The sequence below is a fragment of the Neofelis nebulosa genome, chromosome 8 (genome assembly GCF_028018385.1).
Source record: "Neofelis nebulosa isolate mNeoNeb1 chromosome 8, mNeoNeb1.pri, whole genome shotgun sequence".
NCBI lineage: Eukaryota > Metazoa > Chordata > Mammalia > Carnivora > Felidae > Neofelis > Neofelis nebulosa.
Genome location: NC_080789.1, coordinates 67,916,451 through 67,933,815, shown reverse-complemented (window position 1 = coordinate 67,933,815; position 17,365 = coordinate 67,916,451). Strand labels below are relative to the sequence as shown.

General features: G+C 36.9%; 1 protein-coding gene across 2 annotated transcripts in view; it reads right to left on the bottom strand.

Moving 5' to 3' along the window:
- Positions 1-413: 413 nt before the first annotated feature.
- RPAP3 (RNA polymerase II associated protein 3) overlaps positions 414-17,365 on the bottom strand; it is a 41,583-nt gene continuing 24,631 nt past the window's right edge. For both annotated transcript variants that reach the window (XM_058743019.1, XM_058743020.1), the window contains exons 11-17: positions 16,097-16,167; positions 15,878-15,979; positions 9,335-9,555; positions 7,890-8,076; positions 6,966-7,063; positions 6,160-6,260; positions 414-3,567 (exon numbers count right to left, since the gene is read on the bottom strand). In XM_058743019.1, coding sequence (XP_058599002.1) covers positions 3,482-3,567; positions 6,160-6,260; positions 6,966-7,063; positions 7,890-8,076; positions 9,335-9,555; positions 15,878-15,979; positions 16,097-16,167 — 866 coding nt within the window. In that variant the 3' untranslated portion in view covers positions 414-3,481. The remainder of the gene's footprint in view (positions 3,568-6,159; positions 6,261-6,965; positions 7,064-7,889; positions 8,077-9,334; positions 9,556-15,877; positions 15,980-16,096; positions 16,168-17,365) is intronic.

Sequence of the window (17,365 nt, the reverse complement as noted above, 5' to 3'; positions counted from 1 at the left end):
CTGTACATGAATCCTCCCTAGTTTCCCAGTTCGCTCACGGGGAAGTCCACGTCTCTTATGATCTTGGCCCGGCTTTCTTCTCCCGCTTCATTTCTTACCGCTGTCTAGCTCCCACTCCATGCTCCAAATTAAAGTTTGTCAAACAGGGCTTGTATTTTGCATCTGTTCCTGTTTCCCATGACCCCCTCGTATTACCTGTCATAACAGCTGTCATACTGTTTATTTTATCCCCCACACCCTTTTAAGCTTTGTGAAGGCAAAATCCATTTTTAGTTTGTTCATTTTGTATTTCCAGTGCCTACTAGCGCCTGGCATTAGATGTGTACTCAATAAATACTTGTGGAAGGAAGGAAGGAAGGAAGGAAGGAAGGAAGGAAGGAAGGAAGGAAGGAAGGAAGGAAGTCAAACAACAGTTTAATTAACATTAAATGTTTTAATGTTAAACAGAATTCTGACAAATATCAAACGTTAAGAAATTATAAAAAGGTAAACTGAGCTTTGGTACTGTGTTCAGAAATGCTTTCTCTTGACACAAATAATAGATTTGTAGGTTGGGAGTAAAATCTTTCTCAAATGCATTAACATAAATTACTGAAATGGTAGGGACTTGGGTACACTGTACCCATTTGTTGAAATTAATGCAAATAAAAAGACTGGGGGGAAGTCAATAAATGGTCGGCATGGTATTTCTGTCAATAATGCAAGATTATGATTTAAATGTTGCTTTCAAGTAAGGAGATATTATTAACAGTGAGAAACTAGATTTTTAGAAAGAAATCACTTGGGAAGTTCTGCTTTTGTGTTTTTATGTCAATTAGTGATATTACTATTATTAACAAAAATAACTAAGCACTATATGACAGGCACTGTATTAAATGCTTGTATGTATCAGCACATGTATCTTTCCAAGAATCTTTGAAGGAGGCACTTACTATTTTTCTAATTTTATGTAAGGAGAAACTGAGGCTTAGGAAGGTGGAGCAATGTGTCTGAAGTCACAAGCAATTTAAGTGCAAATAGGATGTACACTCGGAATACAAAATGACTCTCTTTACCACTGTGCTATTTTGCAGTAAGGCAACAATAAGACATTCCCTAAAGACTATACTTTATTCCAACAACTTTCAGGAAATGAGAGTAACTATAATAATAATAACAATAGTAACTTAAAGTGCTTGCTATATATCTGGACTCTGTTCCAAACACAAATGTGTCCATTCCTTTAATCCTCACGGTCGCCCAATGAGGTAGAAACTACTAGTATGTCCATTCCACAGCTCAGGAAACCAAAGCACAGCAAAGTGATTGGTCCAAGGCCCTAAAGCCAGAAGAATGAAGCCAGAATACAAATATGAGAAGTCTGACTCCAAACTTAACCACTACATGAAATCTTCTCTGGGGGAAAACAGGCTAACATTAAAACTAATACAAATTCTAAAGTAAATTTTGGGATCCATACTTCAGTCAGTCCACAGTCTGTACGAAAGTAATGCAAAATAAATATTCCAGGTTGGAGTAGTTCAAATAGCTGTAGGTTACAAATAGAAGACACTATATTCTGAACCTGTCCTGCTCTTTTTCAGCTCTGAAATCATGGAACCATTTACCCTGTAAATCTCCGTTTCTTGTGTTAAAAATGGCAATCGCCTATCGATAGATGAATGGATAGAGAAGATGTGGTGTATATATAAAATAGAGTATTATTCAGCCATAAAAAAAGAATGAAATCTTGCCATTTGCAACAACATGGATGGAGCTAGGGAGTATAATGCTAAGTGAAGTCAGTCAGAGAAAGGTAAGTACCATATAATCTCACTCATATGTGGAACTCAAACTAAATGAGCAAAGGAAAATGAGAGAGACAAACCAAGAAACAGACTCTTAACTATAGATAACAAATTGATGATTACCAGAGGAAAAGTGGATGGAGGGATGGGTGAAATAGGGAATGGGGATTAAGGATGACACTTGTGATGAGCACAGGGTGATGTATGGAAGTGGTGAATCACTGTTATATACCTGAAACTAATAGAACACTATACTATGTTATACAGTATGTTAAACAGTATGTTAACTACACTGGGATTAAAATTAAAAACCTAAAAAAAAAGGCAATCACACTACCTGCCCTAACTAGTTTGTAAGCCTTTTCCAAGGATCACTCAAGAAAATAAAGAACATTTTTGCCTTTGGAATGCACTTCTGTACATCAAAATCATTAAAGTCATTCAAAATTCAATACTTGTAGCTTATGTATAAGCTATACATAAAAGGCTCGATTTCATTGCCTTTCCATAGGCCAAAATAGAATACACTTAGCAATGCATAACACTAACGAGCTCTATCCTAAGTGTATTGTAAAATACGGAAGCTACACAAATTATGATCATTTTAATAATGCATACCATGAACTGGGAAATTATCTTTGTAAACACAGTACGATTATTACTCAAGCAATTTTAAGCATACGTACGATGTAACAAAATAACCAACAGTATAAAATAAAAGTCCTAAATTTGTCTTACTGATGCTGATAACAGCTACAGAATGGTGACCTAATATTTTAACAACCTGATGGCCTCTAAAATTAACTTAGTTTTAACATTTACAGTATGCCCAAAATTTGCTAGGGTGCTACTTTAAACATTTACTAAAGTTGATTCCTATGGTAAAACTGAATTAAACTGTGTAAATACCAATTGAGTGCTTTATTATGTGCAAAGGACTGTGCCAGGTAGTATGTAAAACAAGGATGAGTAGAACACCAGCCTTGCTTTCAGAAGCTTTACAGACACCACACTTACACGCAAACACACACGCAGGCTACATGCTAATTACAACTTTAAACATTCTTAGTTTTTAAAATTCTTACACTTTACTTTAGATAATTGTCTGCCTTTAGAAGACATAAATGTGGATATCAGGAGGAAAAAAAACTGCAGCATGAAAACTGAAGGATGCTGTGACTCTTTGATTAACCTGTTCAAAGAGTCTAGTTAACAGTGTCCTTTCAACATAAATACTAAAATTATACACCCTGCAATTAAATAATTTTATATTACTTAACTAGCATAATGATATTAAAACTATAGAAACTGTTTATCTACTTAACCTCTATACCAATATAACTTTATTCATGTGCTAACGAAGCAACCTTGTCACATGGCTACAAAAACATGAAAATATAAAAATACTGTTATAATTATGGGGTACTGAAGAATGTAGATTTAAAATTTTAAATGACGTAAAATATTGATCTCCATAAGTATACATTATATTTTTATTTCTGGAAAATGACTTATAAATAGTTCACTTGACATTTCTCATTACTTAAGTCACAGTTCACTGTACAATTAACTTACGTCTACAGATACTCCTTTCCTGTATGATTTCATTTTCTTAAAAAGCAAAATACTTTATTTTCAGTAAAAAAAATTTACATATGAAAGTCAAAGACAATAATTTCAGTAAACAATGGAAATCAGCCACCATATCTTTTCTTAAGTTCTTCAACAGACTTATCCTTCAATCCTGATTTGTCTATGTGATTGAACAATACACGTGCAACTGAAAAAAAGAGAAAAGAATCATTTTAATCTCCATTTTTTAAAAACTAAGTGAAACAAAAACTAAAGGCAATAACCTGATTTGCCAAGTAAAAATCTTCATATTTTAAAGCAATAATCATTAGGATTATTTATAAATTCTAATTCAGATATTTAAAAAGGTTATCTGAGAAAAAAACACAGGAAACTAATGGCATTTCTTACCAGAATATTCTGTAAAAAAATTCCCCTACTTTCTCAATAACATTAAACTTGCAGATTAAACTTAACTGATTCTGTACTACCTTAAACACTTTTGCCTGTGTAACAAGTATACTTTTAGTTACTTAATATTTCAATTAACTGTTTTTCAAACTGAAATCATTTTATTTTAAAAGAAAATTCTGTATCACTACTGTAAATTAAAACTTCCTAATAACATCACAAAATCATGTTAGTGATACATTTTTATAATATCTAATAAAATATGTAACCCTTAAAAGTTAAAACAGGGCGATTGGGTGGCTCAGTCTGTTAAGCGTCTAACTCTTGATCTCAGCTCAGGCCATGATCTCATGGTTTGTGGGTTCTAGCCCCAAGTCAGGCTCTGTGCTGACACTATGGAGACTGCTTGGGATTCTCTTTCCCTCTCTCTCTCTCTGCCCCTCCCCTGCTTGTGTGCTCTCTCGCTCTCAAAATAAAAAAATAAACTTAAAAAAGTAAAACAGAATTTGCCTATAAATCATATAAAATCACCTTTCATACCACTGAATGGCCCATATTCAACACTTCGGAAAACTCCATTATAGTTCATACATTTCTCAACATTAAAACCAGCTACTGGTTGTTAATGATACAACAGATAACAACAGCTAAATATTAATTAAATGCTTAGTTACATGCCAGGAGCCCTTCCAGGTGCTCCCCAGATGCTCCCCTGGTGCTCCCCTTGCCTGGCAATGGTGACCCAACCAAGACAGTACTGTTGGTAGGCCAGTCTAAGGAACCAACTCCCATTCTTTGAATACACTTGAACTTCCCACATGACAGTAGCAAGAAGCTCCTTTATTCAATGCATTTATACTGACAGGCTGTTACGCACTAAGCACAGTTCTACGCCCTGAGGCCTAGAAAACAAGGTACACAAAGATCCTGTTCTCAGGGAGCTTTCATTCTAACAGGGAGAGAAAAATAATAAACAAATACAGGAAATATTTTCAGCTAGTTACATACTATGAAGAAAAGTGAAGCAGGGTAAGAAGCCAGAGGTGATGAGGGAGGGCAGAGGAGCAGTTATTCTGAGTAGGTCTACTGAGGAAAGGTGCCTCTGAGGTGGCAACCCTCAGGTGAAAACTGAATGAAATGAAGAAGTAGGCAAGGGGAACACATTCTAGGCTGAGGCAACGGCCAAACGCAGAGCGCCGAAGGCCAAAATAAGTTTACTAGCTTGATATATCTAAAGATATAAAGTCAGTATAGTGGAGCAGGAAAAAAAGTAGTACAAAAGATTAGAATAGTAATTAAGAGAAGCCAGTATTTTTGGGGGAATTTCAGGGGCTATTTTTGACCTAAAACAGAAACGTCTTTTACTTTTTAAACTCTACCCAAAAAGTTCATGTAAAATTACATGTCCACTTCTCTAAGTACAATGTAAAATGTATTTTTCTTAGTGATTCAGACTCAATGTTGCTGCGAGAAACATAAACAAGAAAAGGAGCCCAAAGTACGTTTAGTCCAGGAGGTATATGAAAATGGTACACAGTTTTTGCTATTTTTAAAACTAAACAACCGGTACTCTTGTATTCTAATACCTTTCTCTTTTTCCTAAAACTTAAGTAAAGTCCCAAACTCTAAGTAATTGAAGTTCCCGCACAGTTCAATTTTAGTCAGGTTTCCCTAAGCTGACACCTCATGGTAAAGACCAAGATGTAGAAATAAATAAGGAATACAATTCTGCAGGCTCATCACCTGCCAATTTCCCCCCCATAATCCAGCTGCACTGTACTGTTTTAGTTCCTGAATTCAGTCTGCTCTCTCCTGCCTCAGAACTTCTGCATACGTCACTCCCTGGGTCAAAACTCTTCCCCACCCTCTTCATTAATCAACTCCTGTGCTTCTCTGAGGATTCAGCTGAAATCAAACACAAGAAAATTACTCTCATAGTATGAGTCCCACCTCCTTGCACTCATGCCCAGTTACCTGCTCCTGTGGTAGGTACCATTTTACGTGGTCCACGACAGCAGGCTCTCCACCGTTATGCTCTGATGCATTTTCAGGAAGAGTCCAGACTATAAAGCCAGACTGCCTAAGGTTGAATCCTGGGTCTGACTTCCTTCCTACCTAGGTGACCTTGGTCAAGTTCCTTACCTCTCTATGCCTCAGTTTCCACCTTTGTAAAAGGGAACTCATAATCACACCTACAACTCATAACGCTGTTGTCAGGATTAAAAGATTTTATTTCACTTAATTCAATTTAACTTAATTGTGATTAAATTTAAATGTATGTGCCTTATACACAGTAAATATTCAATACATGTTCCCTATTGTTTGTTGAAAACATAAAGGAACATCTCAGAATAAAGAGATCTGGAAAAGCTTTCTTCACAGAACTTACTTTTTTTCTCAGGTTCTGACATAAACATCACTGCCATATCAAACCTTTTTAGTTCAGAAAGTCTCTGTAAGATTTCAAAGATGAGTGATGGCTCTTCTTTCCTGAAATAATCCAAATATAAAACAAATGATTAAAAGTAGCTCATTTAATTCTGTTTTTTTTCTAACACAGTATTTCTAATTATATAGAAATAAGACCTCCATTTATCTTTCTCCCTGGATACAGTCTATATTTTAAGTGCCCAAATGAAGAGATTTATCGTCAATTGAAGAAATTACAATATTCCTAAATGTGAAGCTTAGCACAGACTTTATTAACTTGCTATCACATCTGTCACTTCTACACCTTCCTTTCTTCAAAAAAAGTTTTTTTAAGGGGCACCTGGGTGGCTCAGGCAGTTAAGCGTCCGACTTTGACTCAGGTCATGATCTCACGGTTTGTGAGTTCGAGCCCCACATCAGGCTCTGTGCTGACAGCTCAGAGCCTGGAGCATGCTTCAGATTCTGTCTCCTCTCTCTGCCCCTCCCGTGCTCATGCTCTGTCTCTGTCTCTCAATAATAAATAAACGTTAAAAAAAAATTTTTTTTTAATTTTTAAGTCCTTTTTCCTCCTACCTAGTCATTTCTCTTCTTATTGCTTGCACTTGTCATCTTTTTACAACTTCTGTAATGCTGAAATTTACTAGAAAGCTGATTTAGTTATACAGAAGGTAGTAATAATGAAATCCAAGAGAATAACTTTCCCAAATCACTAGAAACAGCGTAACATTACAATACGCAGGTATAAGGGAAAAAAATTCAACTTACTCAATGTAAAAGTCATGCAGAATTTTAATGATTTGGTTGAATACATCTGGATCTAGATTCTTCTGAAACAACTTAGGATACATGGATGGTTCAATTTTCTTGGAAGAGATATAAAGAGTTAGAAAACTACATTATGGCAACATTCACATATCACAAATTATGTATATAACAATTGCTTAGGTGAATATGGTAAAGAATAACTATTACGCATTAGTCCTTACTGAGTAATAATGAGGTCACAGTGAAATGTAACTGTGATAGAACAAAAGAGGAACTGTAAGATAATCACTCTGCTCAAGGCAGAGAAAAATCTCATGAACAGAGAGATGGAGATGTACACCCCACCCCCTTAGGAGAGACAGGAAACTTGAGAGTGCTCTCAAGGAGCAATAAAAATAACCGGACAGTTTAAAAAATAGAATTACATGAGACAATGTATTTAGAAGTAACTGCGTTCTGGAAAATTGCAAGGGATTATTACTGTAATCACACTTGAGAAAGACAATGCTAAAATCCATTATTTGGTCAATTTCCTAAGATTTGTTCTTTTTCTGGGAGCAAATAAGAGCTCATTTTCAGGAGAACGATTGCCTAAATATTGCAAGCAGTTGCTTGGGGCACATGGAAGGCACTCAATGTATTTTAACTTCTTAAAGAAGTTAAAGAAGAATGAAGAATTAAGTTTAGGTTATGGTTTTTCAAATTAGATTAAGTTATTTTAGACCATAAAATTTAACACAGAACCTATTTCCAAAGGCTTCCTGGTTGCAAGTACTTAAAATAGTCTGGCCAGGGTAATATGCGCATTCAGCAAGTGCTCTACAACCCTCTTATACAAGAGCAAATACAGTACTCTTATTATATAGTGACAAAAGCAGCTCTGACCTTTCACTTAACTAGAACTGCTAGCTTCCTCTTTCTTACCTTCACATACCGATACAACATATCTGGGGAATTTTTAAGTTGTCTGAAATCAGATTCAAGCTGAAACGAGTTTGCAGGAACAGGAGGAAGAACAGTAGTGATAAACTGAGCAGGTGCTCTGTCTATCTGTATAGAAGTCTTCTCACTGAAAGACTGACATACATCCTGTTTCAGGTTGACTTGGGGTCTGAAATATTTCAGAGGCATCAAACAATTAGAAAAGAACCACAAATCGTCAAAGCTTATATAAGGAGACATCAACAGAGATTTTTTAACTTCTGACTTTACTAATATATTATTGTAACTATTTATATTCTGCACATAGCAAATTCTTTTAGCTGTCAATATCTGTATTTTTGGTAAGACAGATTATACTTTTGCAAATTTTCACATACTGGTTATATAACAACTATTCTCATCTATAGGGCTAATATAACCTGGTCACCTTTTAAAGCACACCATTTCTATATACGACATTACTACATCACATACACTCACAACTCAGCCTTTCCGAAATCTGAATTAGCACGTGTCAAGAAAGATACTCGAAGACACTAAGTGCCTCCTCCTTTAAAAAAAATATCTGCCTACTTAGTGTTTTCCTCAAATCACTTATCACTATCACTTTAAATAAAACCACTGAAATTCAACATTAAAAAAAAACTTTTAATAGGATTGCTGAGTGGCAATACAAGAATGGATGAATAAAGCTTCAACATCCCAAAATAAACCGAATTAATCTATTTATCTTTTATGTTCTTACCATTAAGCATACATATGACTATTTTAAAATTCCAAGCATAATTTAAGGAGCCCACAAATAATCTTATGTATTAATGACTAGAATAACGATGACTAAATTCTACACTTTTTATGAAGCTTCCTTTTTAAAAATTAAAGATTTTTAGGAGTGCCCGGGTGGCTGAGTCAGTTAAGTGTCCGACTTCGGCTCAGGTCATGATCTCACAGTTCATGAATTCGAACCTCACATCGGGCTCTGTGCTGACAGCTCAGAGCCTGGAACCTGCTTCATACTCTGTGTCTCCCTCTCTCTCTGCCCCTCCCCCACTTGTGCGCACTCTCAGTCTCTCTCTCAAAAATAAACATTAAAAATTTTCATAAAAAAGAAACTAAAGATTTTTCTAAATTAAAAAGTGAAATACATACACTGAAGTTCTAGAACAAAAATGCACAGAATCAATTTGCTCAAGATACTTTCTTATTTCTAACTCTCCCACTATGGTATAGGAATAGTGATCACACCTTAAATGAATCCTCTCTTACAGTTAAGTACATATGAAAAAGAAAAACTAGAATGTGAAGTTGGGCAGTTCAAAGAATTTTGGTGATGAGCACAAACCAGAAGTCTCATCAGTAATATCAACTTTCTAGTGAATTATAACCATTCCAGATGAGTATAAAATAAGAGTATTTCTTCTACTCACGGCCGGACTGAAGTATCACTGATTTCTTCTATTTTCAGTACTTTTGCTTTTGGAATATCACTTGTGGGCAAAAGGTCATCTTGGCTTGAATTTTTCTTACTTGTAGCGCCTGCACTTGCTATCCCATTTGCCAGAGTAATGTTATTAGCAGCAGTATCTGGCACATCAATAGTCTGTATCAAATTACCAGTTTCTTCAATAATAACCTTCTTGAGTGGTTTCTAAAACAATTAAAATCAATTCTTTAAATGAACGTATTAGGGTTTTCTATTTTAGGATCACAAATTAAAAGGTTGCAGTGTTCTTACAGCTGATATCGGCTATGTATTTTGAGAATGTACTTGGATTTTAATTTCCCAGACTAACAGTTGTAAGTAAATTCAATTTGATGGTTAGACACACAGGAGTCATACTCTGAGAATATAAAGACTAAAAAGATGCACAGTCCCTACCATATGGAAGTCTAAATGGGAGAAAGAAGAGATGCTCCTATACATAATTACAAGACAATGGGATGCATGCTATAAAAGGTGAAGTACAAAATGCTAAGAGAACAAGGGAGGCTTCACAGAAAAAGGACACATGAACGGCAATGTGGAAGGGCACTGCATGGTCAGTGGAAATATGAGAAGTCCAATGGGGCTGGTGCAAGGGGAGGAGTGGTGGTATGGACAAAGCCTGAAAGGCTCCTTAAAGGCAGTTATAAAGGAATTATGCGCCATGTCAAGGAGTTTGGACTTCATCCTACAGGCAACAAAGCCAAGAAAAATGATAGCCAAACCTACAGTGGGCTAACTGAAGACACGCAGAAAAAGGTCAGGCAGTTAATTAGTATTCTGTATGAAACAGACTAACATTAAAATCGAAGTAGATTTTCTAATATGTAGCAGCTGGATAAAACCAGCGAAGGATTAAAGATCTGCCAAAGATATTCATGAAGTTGGTAAGACTTGACCATATGGTTTTTAATTTAATAAAATAAATAGGGTTCACTCTTTCAGTCACTGTGTCAAACACGTTCAATTTCTTCTTAAGTTTACATATAATACTCTGTTAGTAATAAAAAATTTTTCTTCAATATAATCTAAGTGTTCATTCCAACTGTATGGTTGAACTTTAAATCAAAACGTTGTAGATATAAAAACTTTCTGGGGGCACCTGGGTGGCTCAGTCGGTTGGTTGAGCATCCAACTTCGGCTCAGGTCATGATCTCACGGTTTGTGAGTTCAAGCCCTGCGTCAGGCTCTGGGCTGACAGCTCAGAGCCTGGAGCCTGCTTTGGATTCAGTGTCTCCCTCTCTCTCTGCCCCTCCCCCGCTCATGCTCTGTCTCTCTGTCAAAAATAAACATTTAAAAAAAAAAAACTTTTTTGACATATATACTGAACTCAATGACATACAAACTCAATGTTAAATGCATTCTATTAACACAGCTAAGACTAACAGTTAACAACCAAATGTTACTGGTTGAACATAACTTTTAAAAGCCATTAGCAAATTTGTTAACAGAATCACAGTAGCAGTTCTATTTAAAGTGCAATTACGTTAAGCTAAGGCCTTCGCTTTGCTGAGAAAAATCAACAGCAACAGTTTTCTATGAAGATATTAACCAAGAATGGGCATGTGTTAGTGCTGCAAAATAAACTGTCATTTCTGACAGGCAATAATCATTGAACTAAATCAATATAGTCCCATTTAAAGCCAAATCCTTTCACTGTCAACATGATCCCAATTTTAAAATTACCTAATCGGTGGTCTCTATTAAGTGTAGGCAGCTCCCACTGGGAGCTGCTGAGGGCTACTGATGGTTAGGGGGGCAGGGGGAATGACAGTATGCTGGTTAACAGGAGTCAAACACAAAAGATATCACTACAGAAAGATGTAAGAATATATGAAAGCTTCAATTAACCATTTTTTTAAAATTAAATTTAGATGCATGACATTTTACTTAGCTCTATATGAATATGGCCATTTCAAGAAAAGGAAGAGAAAAATAATAAACAGAAAGGGAGAAAGAGATGGGAAGTACCAGGTAGAAAGGTGAAGTTTTGCTACAGGAAAACAGAGAAATGAAAATAAAGTATTTCAGCAGACGCTATGAGATCAGGAAACGCTTCATTTACTACCACCCATTAGGGAGCCCCAGGTCCCAGATAATCTACATCACTGCTCTTCTACATTCTCTCCGGAGATTTGCCAGAAGTGCTCTCAGGCTGTCAGCCCTTGAAACAGAGACTTCCCTGGCCTAGGCTCTCACTTGACTAAAATCATCCTAGGACTCTCTCCACGTCCTGGGCTTTCCTCTCTTTCCTGACCACTTTTCCCGTGATCAGGTTCCTGAAAAGGAAATTAATTTTCATTTCACCTAAAACTGCCTTAGCGTTAATCGGTATTATTTCCTTTGATCTAAACTAACCTGTGAGTTATTCTCAAGGAGAAAAAGTAAGCATCACACAGGGATTTGGTAACTGGCCCAAGACTTCAAAGTTTTTGAAGGGGGACTAAAATCAACTCTTAAAAACATTACATCAAACTGCATCTTTGATTTTTTAAATAACACCCACTTTTTTACTATAGAGACCTATTATAAAAATAAACAGCAATTTTCCCTTCCCTGCTAGGATACTGATTTTGTTTGGGATCATTTACAGAATGGTTTACCTCAGATGTTTCATTTCATAGAGGTGTTTTGTTTTGTTTTGAGCTCTTCCCACAAAAGATTTAAATACATGTTGCGTTTTCAAACTATTAACATAAACTGATTTTTAAAGTGAGGGAGAAGAGAACCTAACAAATATATAAAAGCTCCTCAGGGCACACTGGCCATGGTACATCGCATACACAGATATTTGGTTTACTACATGTCAATGTTTTTATAATTATGGACAACGAAGTCTGACAAAAGCTTTTTAAACCTTGTGAATTAATTTTTGTGAAAACATCTTACAAAGATGTAAAAGTTTAAACTACTTTTAATTAAACATCTGATCACCTTTACTGAAAAGAACAGAATAGCAGCACATTAACATAATGTATGAAAATGCATACAATGTATAAAAGCTACTAGGTTTATGCCTGGCATATGAACAAGTACAGTCTCAGAATAAAGTCACAGTAAGAACACTAGGGGGCGCCTGGCTGTCTCAATCAGTAGAGCATGCAACTCTTGATCTCAGGGTCCTGAGTTCAAGCCCCACGTTGGGTGTGGAATTAAAAACAACACTGGAAAAGCATTAAACTAAGAAATTCTGTTACTAACCTGAAATATGAACTTGACAAACTTTCTTTGCCTTTCTTCCTTTGTAAAAGGAAGACAAAGTATCTGTTTTGACTTCCTTACAAAATTATTTCTCTCAAAGTATCTGCCATGCGTAACAGTTACTTCCAGGAGGCAGGGAAAGAATCACGAGCAGTGAGGGGCACACGGGGAGATTTTGGGGGCTGACACCTTTCAAGTTTTGACCTAGCTGATTTCATGGGTGTTCACTTTATAATTATTTTTTAAATCTTAATTTGTCTTGTGTACTCTTCTGTATATGTGAATGTTAGAAATTACCATAGAGTCATATCATATATAGATATATTTATATATATATATACATTTGCCCTAAATGAATAACTTTAAAGATCCAGCACAGAACAAATTGTTAAATTCACACCAGCTATTCCTTCTAATATTGCAAGGGGAAAAAACGGGCTTTGTTGGACTTAATGAAAAATACTACAGTATACCAAAAACAATGTGCAATGGTATATTTTTAAGGACGATTTGCATATACTACAGTTTTGCCGTAGGTGATTTTTTTTTTTTTTTTTAAGGTGTAGATATAGTACTGAGGGCTTTGCAATGTTAGGGTAATATACCTGACTGAGGACATTTTAACGATCCTCAGGTTTCTCAGGACATACATGCGATGGGCTGTGTCATTTCCCCACACAGAGCTGGGAGCAGGTGTCTCTCAGAAAGAATGAGGCTGTTTACAGCAAGGTGGACATACCACTTGTGCAAATGTGCATTGTACAAAGACCATGTGCTGGATTCTTCGAGCCACGAGGCACACCTCTAACTTTATTTCCAGCTGACTGAGCCCCAGGCTGTCCACGGTTGTTTGATGAGTTATGAAAACACCGGAACCAGGGCCCTGTGGTGTCTTCACTAAGTAAAAGGGACAGGTCTCCCCCTTATCCTTGGGGGTCACCTGAACATGTGAAAAACTCTCTGCTTCTGAGCAGGGACCTGAGAGTAGAGTGTTTAAGATGGTGAAGGAATAAATGGGGGTTTGTTTTAATTCTGCACAATCTATGCAAATCACAATAGGCCTCCAGTCCTCCTAGGGCCTTTATCAGATCCAGAAGCTGGTGCTGCTCCCGTGAGGAACAGCAGCTCTGTCTCTACCAAGGGTACAGAGGACAAGGGAGACGCTGCGGTCATTTTCAGTTGTGACTCTTCCGGGAAACCTTCGTCTTTCTGGACAGCACCCTCTCCTGGCCTTACCTCTGTTTTGTGTGTTGTGTGGTGTGTCTGCTGCGTTACTTATTTTCAAAGTCCAAACTCTTAGCTCAGGAGCCTCCAGGGTTCTCGATTTTCAGCTTGTTGTCTTGGTTGTGCCTCCAGAAGCCAAAAGCACTTAAAGGCCAAGGACCTTAGGGCTTTTACCGCGCATTTCTGGGAATAACACGAGGAGGATGGCACCACACTCCATACTGAAGTCTCACGGCCTGGCTGACTCCCAAGAACTCCTCTATGTGGGATGGTTGTTGTTTCCTCCTCTCCTGTCTCCAGTGAGACAATTAACCTGTTCAGAATGTCTCCGGTAATCCTCACAACTGGAAAATGTGAAACCTCATCCCTCCAACTTTACACTGTGTGCTTTGTGCCATTTTGAATGGTCTTAGGTAAATTTCCTAACTCATCACTGCTCCTTCTCTGGTGGCAGATGCACTACACGGAATCCCTCCAGTTGTACCCTGGGTAAAAATATGCTTAATTATCAGAAGTCCCATATTTGTGCTAGAAAACGTACACTGGAAATGGAAGTTATGAAGAAAGAAAATCAGTTAAAACTGCAGGGCCAGTTCCCCACAAAGTCCTTCAGTTGCGTTCACATGAGCACATTCTGTTGTGTCCTGAGTCACTGTTAGAATGGATACCACCTCTCATGATACATCATGGGAGTTTTATACTAGAAGCTGAAACACATCTGTGTTGATCCTATCATTTAGAATTTTTGTCTTTTTCCATAGAATATAATCACTGTGTCTCACAGTGTACTTAAAAATCAGAATTAACAAAGTAACATAAACATAGCTGAGCTTAGTTGACATTTATAAGTAACATGCTCCTCTCAGAAAACACGTTCTCGGTTCCCCTGCAAGACTCCAGACATCCCTATCCAACCAGAGGTCTGAGGCCATTGACAGAACTCCCAGAGAAGACTTCTTTGTCTGGGAGGGACACAGAGGGAGGTCAGGGCTGACAGGCAGAACTTTTCCATGGGAGTGGCTATGATTCCACGTGCAGAGTATGGGCTTTTTATTCCCATTCGTTCTCTTCTCAATATACAAATAACAACCTTCTGTGGCCACGGAGAGGGAGGGATGCGAATGCCTGTCTGAAATGCTACTTTATTAGTCTGTAATTACTTGTGTTCGTCCTCTAGGATGCGACCCCTTGCTGTTCTACATTCGCAAACATGGGCAGTGACGGGTGGTGACAGTCGTTTAACCTCCTGGCATCTATTCCCCCAAGCTGTAGGTGACACCCAGTGGGAAGGGTAGCGTTTTCTGGCACTGATGCTGCTCTCTTGCAACCCGGTGGTAGGAAAGGTGGCAGGTGCTGACACCTGATTTTTTGGGTTTCAGCTGCTGCTGGTATTGGTTCTTCTGTCATATCAACATAGCTTTCACTTCTGTTCTGCAGGTCAATATGGATGCAAGAGAACTTCCTCCCTTACCAGGACCATCCTGCACGTCCTACTCCATGCCCCCCCCCTCATCACCATTCATGCGCTACAAGCCACCTCTACCTCCCACATCTTGGTGGCCCCAGGGAGTGCACCTACCACCTCCACCTGCAGAGGATGTGAACAGTAGGAGTTGACATGCAAAGCACATTCACCTTATTTCTGTTGTGGTTGAACTCAGGTGCTGATTTTAGATCAAACCCCACACAAGATGCAAAGCTCTTATAATGAAATCATAATCTCCAACAAGAATGGTACTAGCAATTAAAAATATTTAATTATAAACTGTAAAATGACTTCAAATATCTTTAATATCAGAAAACATATGGAAATATTTAAATTTATACCGCTAAATTAAGTCACTGAAAAAGTTATACCAGAATTCTAAATAGCTGAATTTTCTCCAGTTTTATTACATCAATAATCCTAAGAAGTGTTTTTTAAAGATTCTAAAAATGGTCCTAAGAACTTTCAACATTTCTTTTCAGAGTTTATTAATTCAACAGTTTGTTTCCAACTCTTATTAATACAATACTGATACTTAAAATGGAAAAAAACGAAAGAAAAGTGCTTTTCACTTACAGTTGACCCAAGATGAGATGGATTATCAACAGGTTTTATCACATTTTGCCTTTGTGCAGAATCGAGAAAAACATCATCCCAGTGTCCTTTCTCAATTAAGTCCTTGAAAATAAATTTGTAAGCATGACTATCAAAATATCCTCAAGTTATTTATGTTAACAGATAATGTGTTTCTGTTTCAGAAAATAAGACCGTATTTTGGTGAAAAGAACACATTACCTTTTTAATTTTGGAAAGTTCAGTTACTGCTTGCTTATTCCCAGGTTCCAGAAGTAAAACAGTTTCAAAATCTAAAGTGAATTTTTAAGAACTACAATAAATTAGTGAAAATACTTTATGGAGTTCAAGACATGATACATTTAGTTAATAACCCATGTTTATCTCAAGAAGTTTTATTACTCAGGATGCTAGAAACAGGGGAGCAACAGTAAGAGCTAAGCATTTACTAAGTGCTATTCTAGTTACTTTATGTGAATTCTCATGTAACCCTCATCACAACGCCACTTTACAGATGATACAAATAAGACCTAGAGGTCATCTAACTCACCAAAGCTCTCACACACACTACTAAAGAATGACAGGGTCACTCGGCAAATGTAAGATAGAATCTAAGAGACCATATAATGGAATATTGTTCAGCCTTAAACCTTGAAGACATTATGCTAAGTGAAATAAGCCAGACACACTCCCTCTCTCTCTGACCCTCCCCCGTTCATGCTCTGTCTCAAAAATAAACGTTAAAAAAATAAAAGAAAGAAGCCAGACACAAAATGACAAATATTGCATGATTCGACTTATATAACGTATGTAGAATAGTCAAATTCATAGATAGAAAGTAGAATGGTGGTTACCAAGGACTGGAAGGGGGAGGGGGGACAAGAAGTTCTTATTTAATGGGGAGATTTTCAGGATTAGATGATGAAAAAGTTCTAAAGATGTTTGGTATTGATGCTTGCACAACAGTGTGAACGTACTTAATGCTACTGAACTGTACACTTAAAAAGGGTTAAGATGGTAAATTTTGTTCACATTATGTATATTTTACCACCATTTTTTAAATGCATGAGCTACAGCTAAAGCCAGGCTTAGAGAGAAACTGTCATATTTAGATGCACATATGAGAAAAGGCGGCTGAAAATCTAAGTACTGATGTCAAAGTATTAGAAAACATGCACATTAAACCTAAACAAAGCTGAAGAAAGAACAGAAATAAAATGAAACAGAAAACACACATAATAAAACCAAGTTGGTTCTTTAAAGAAACTAACAGAATGAATACTTAAAATCTGACAGATCCTGGAAAAATAAAATAATTAGTACCAAGAATAAAAAGGCGCATCACTCCAGATTCCACATTATCCTCTAACCCTGAACAGCTGATCCCCTTCCCTTTTCTTTCTGCCTTTTCCTTTTCACTGATAATTCATATTACTCATTAATTTCCACTGGCAGTTAGCCAGATTAGACTATATGCTATTAAAGTAAAAG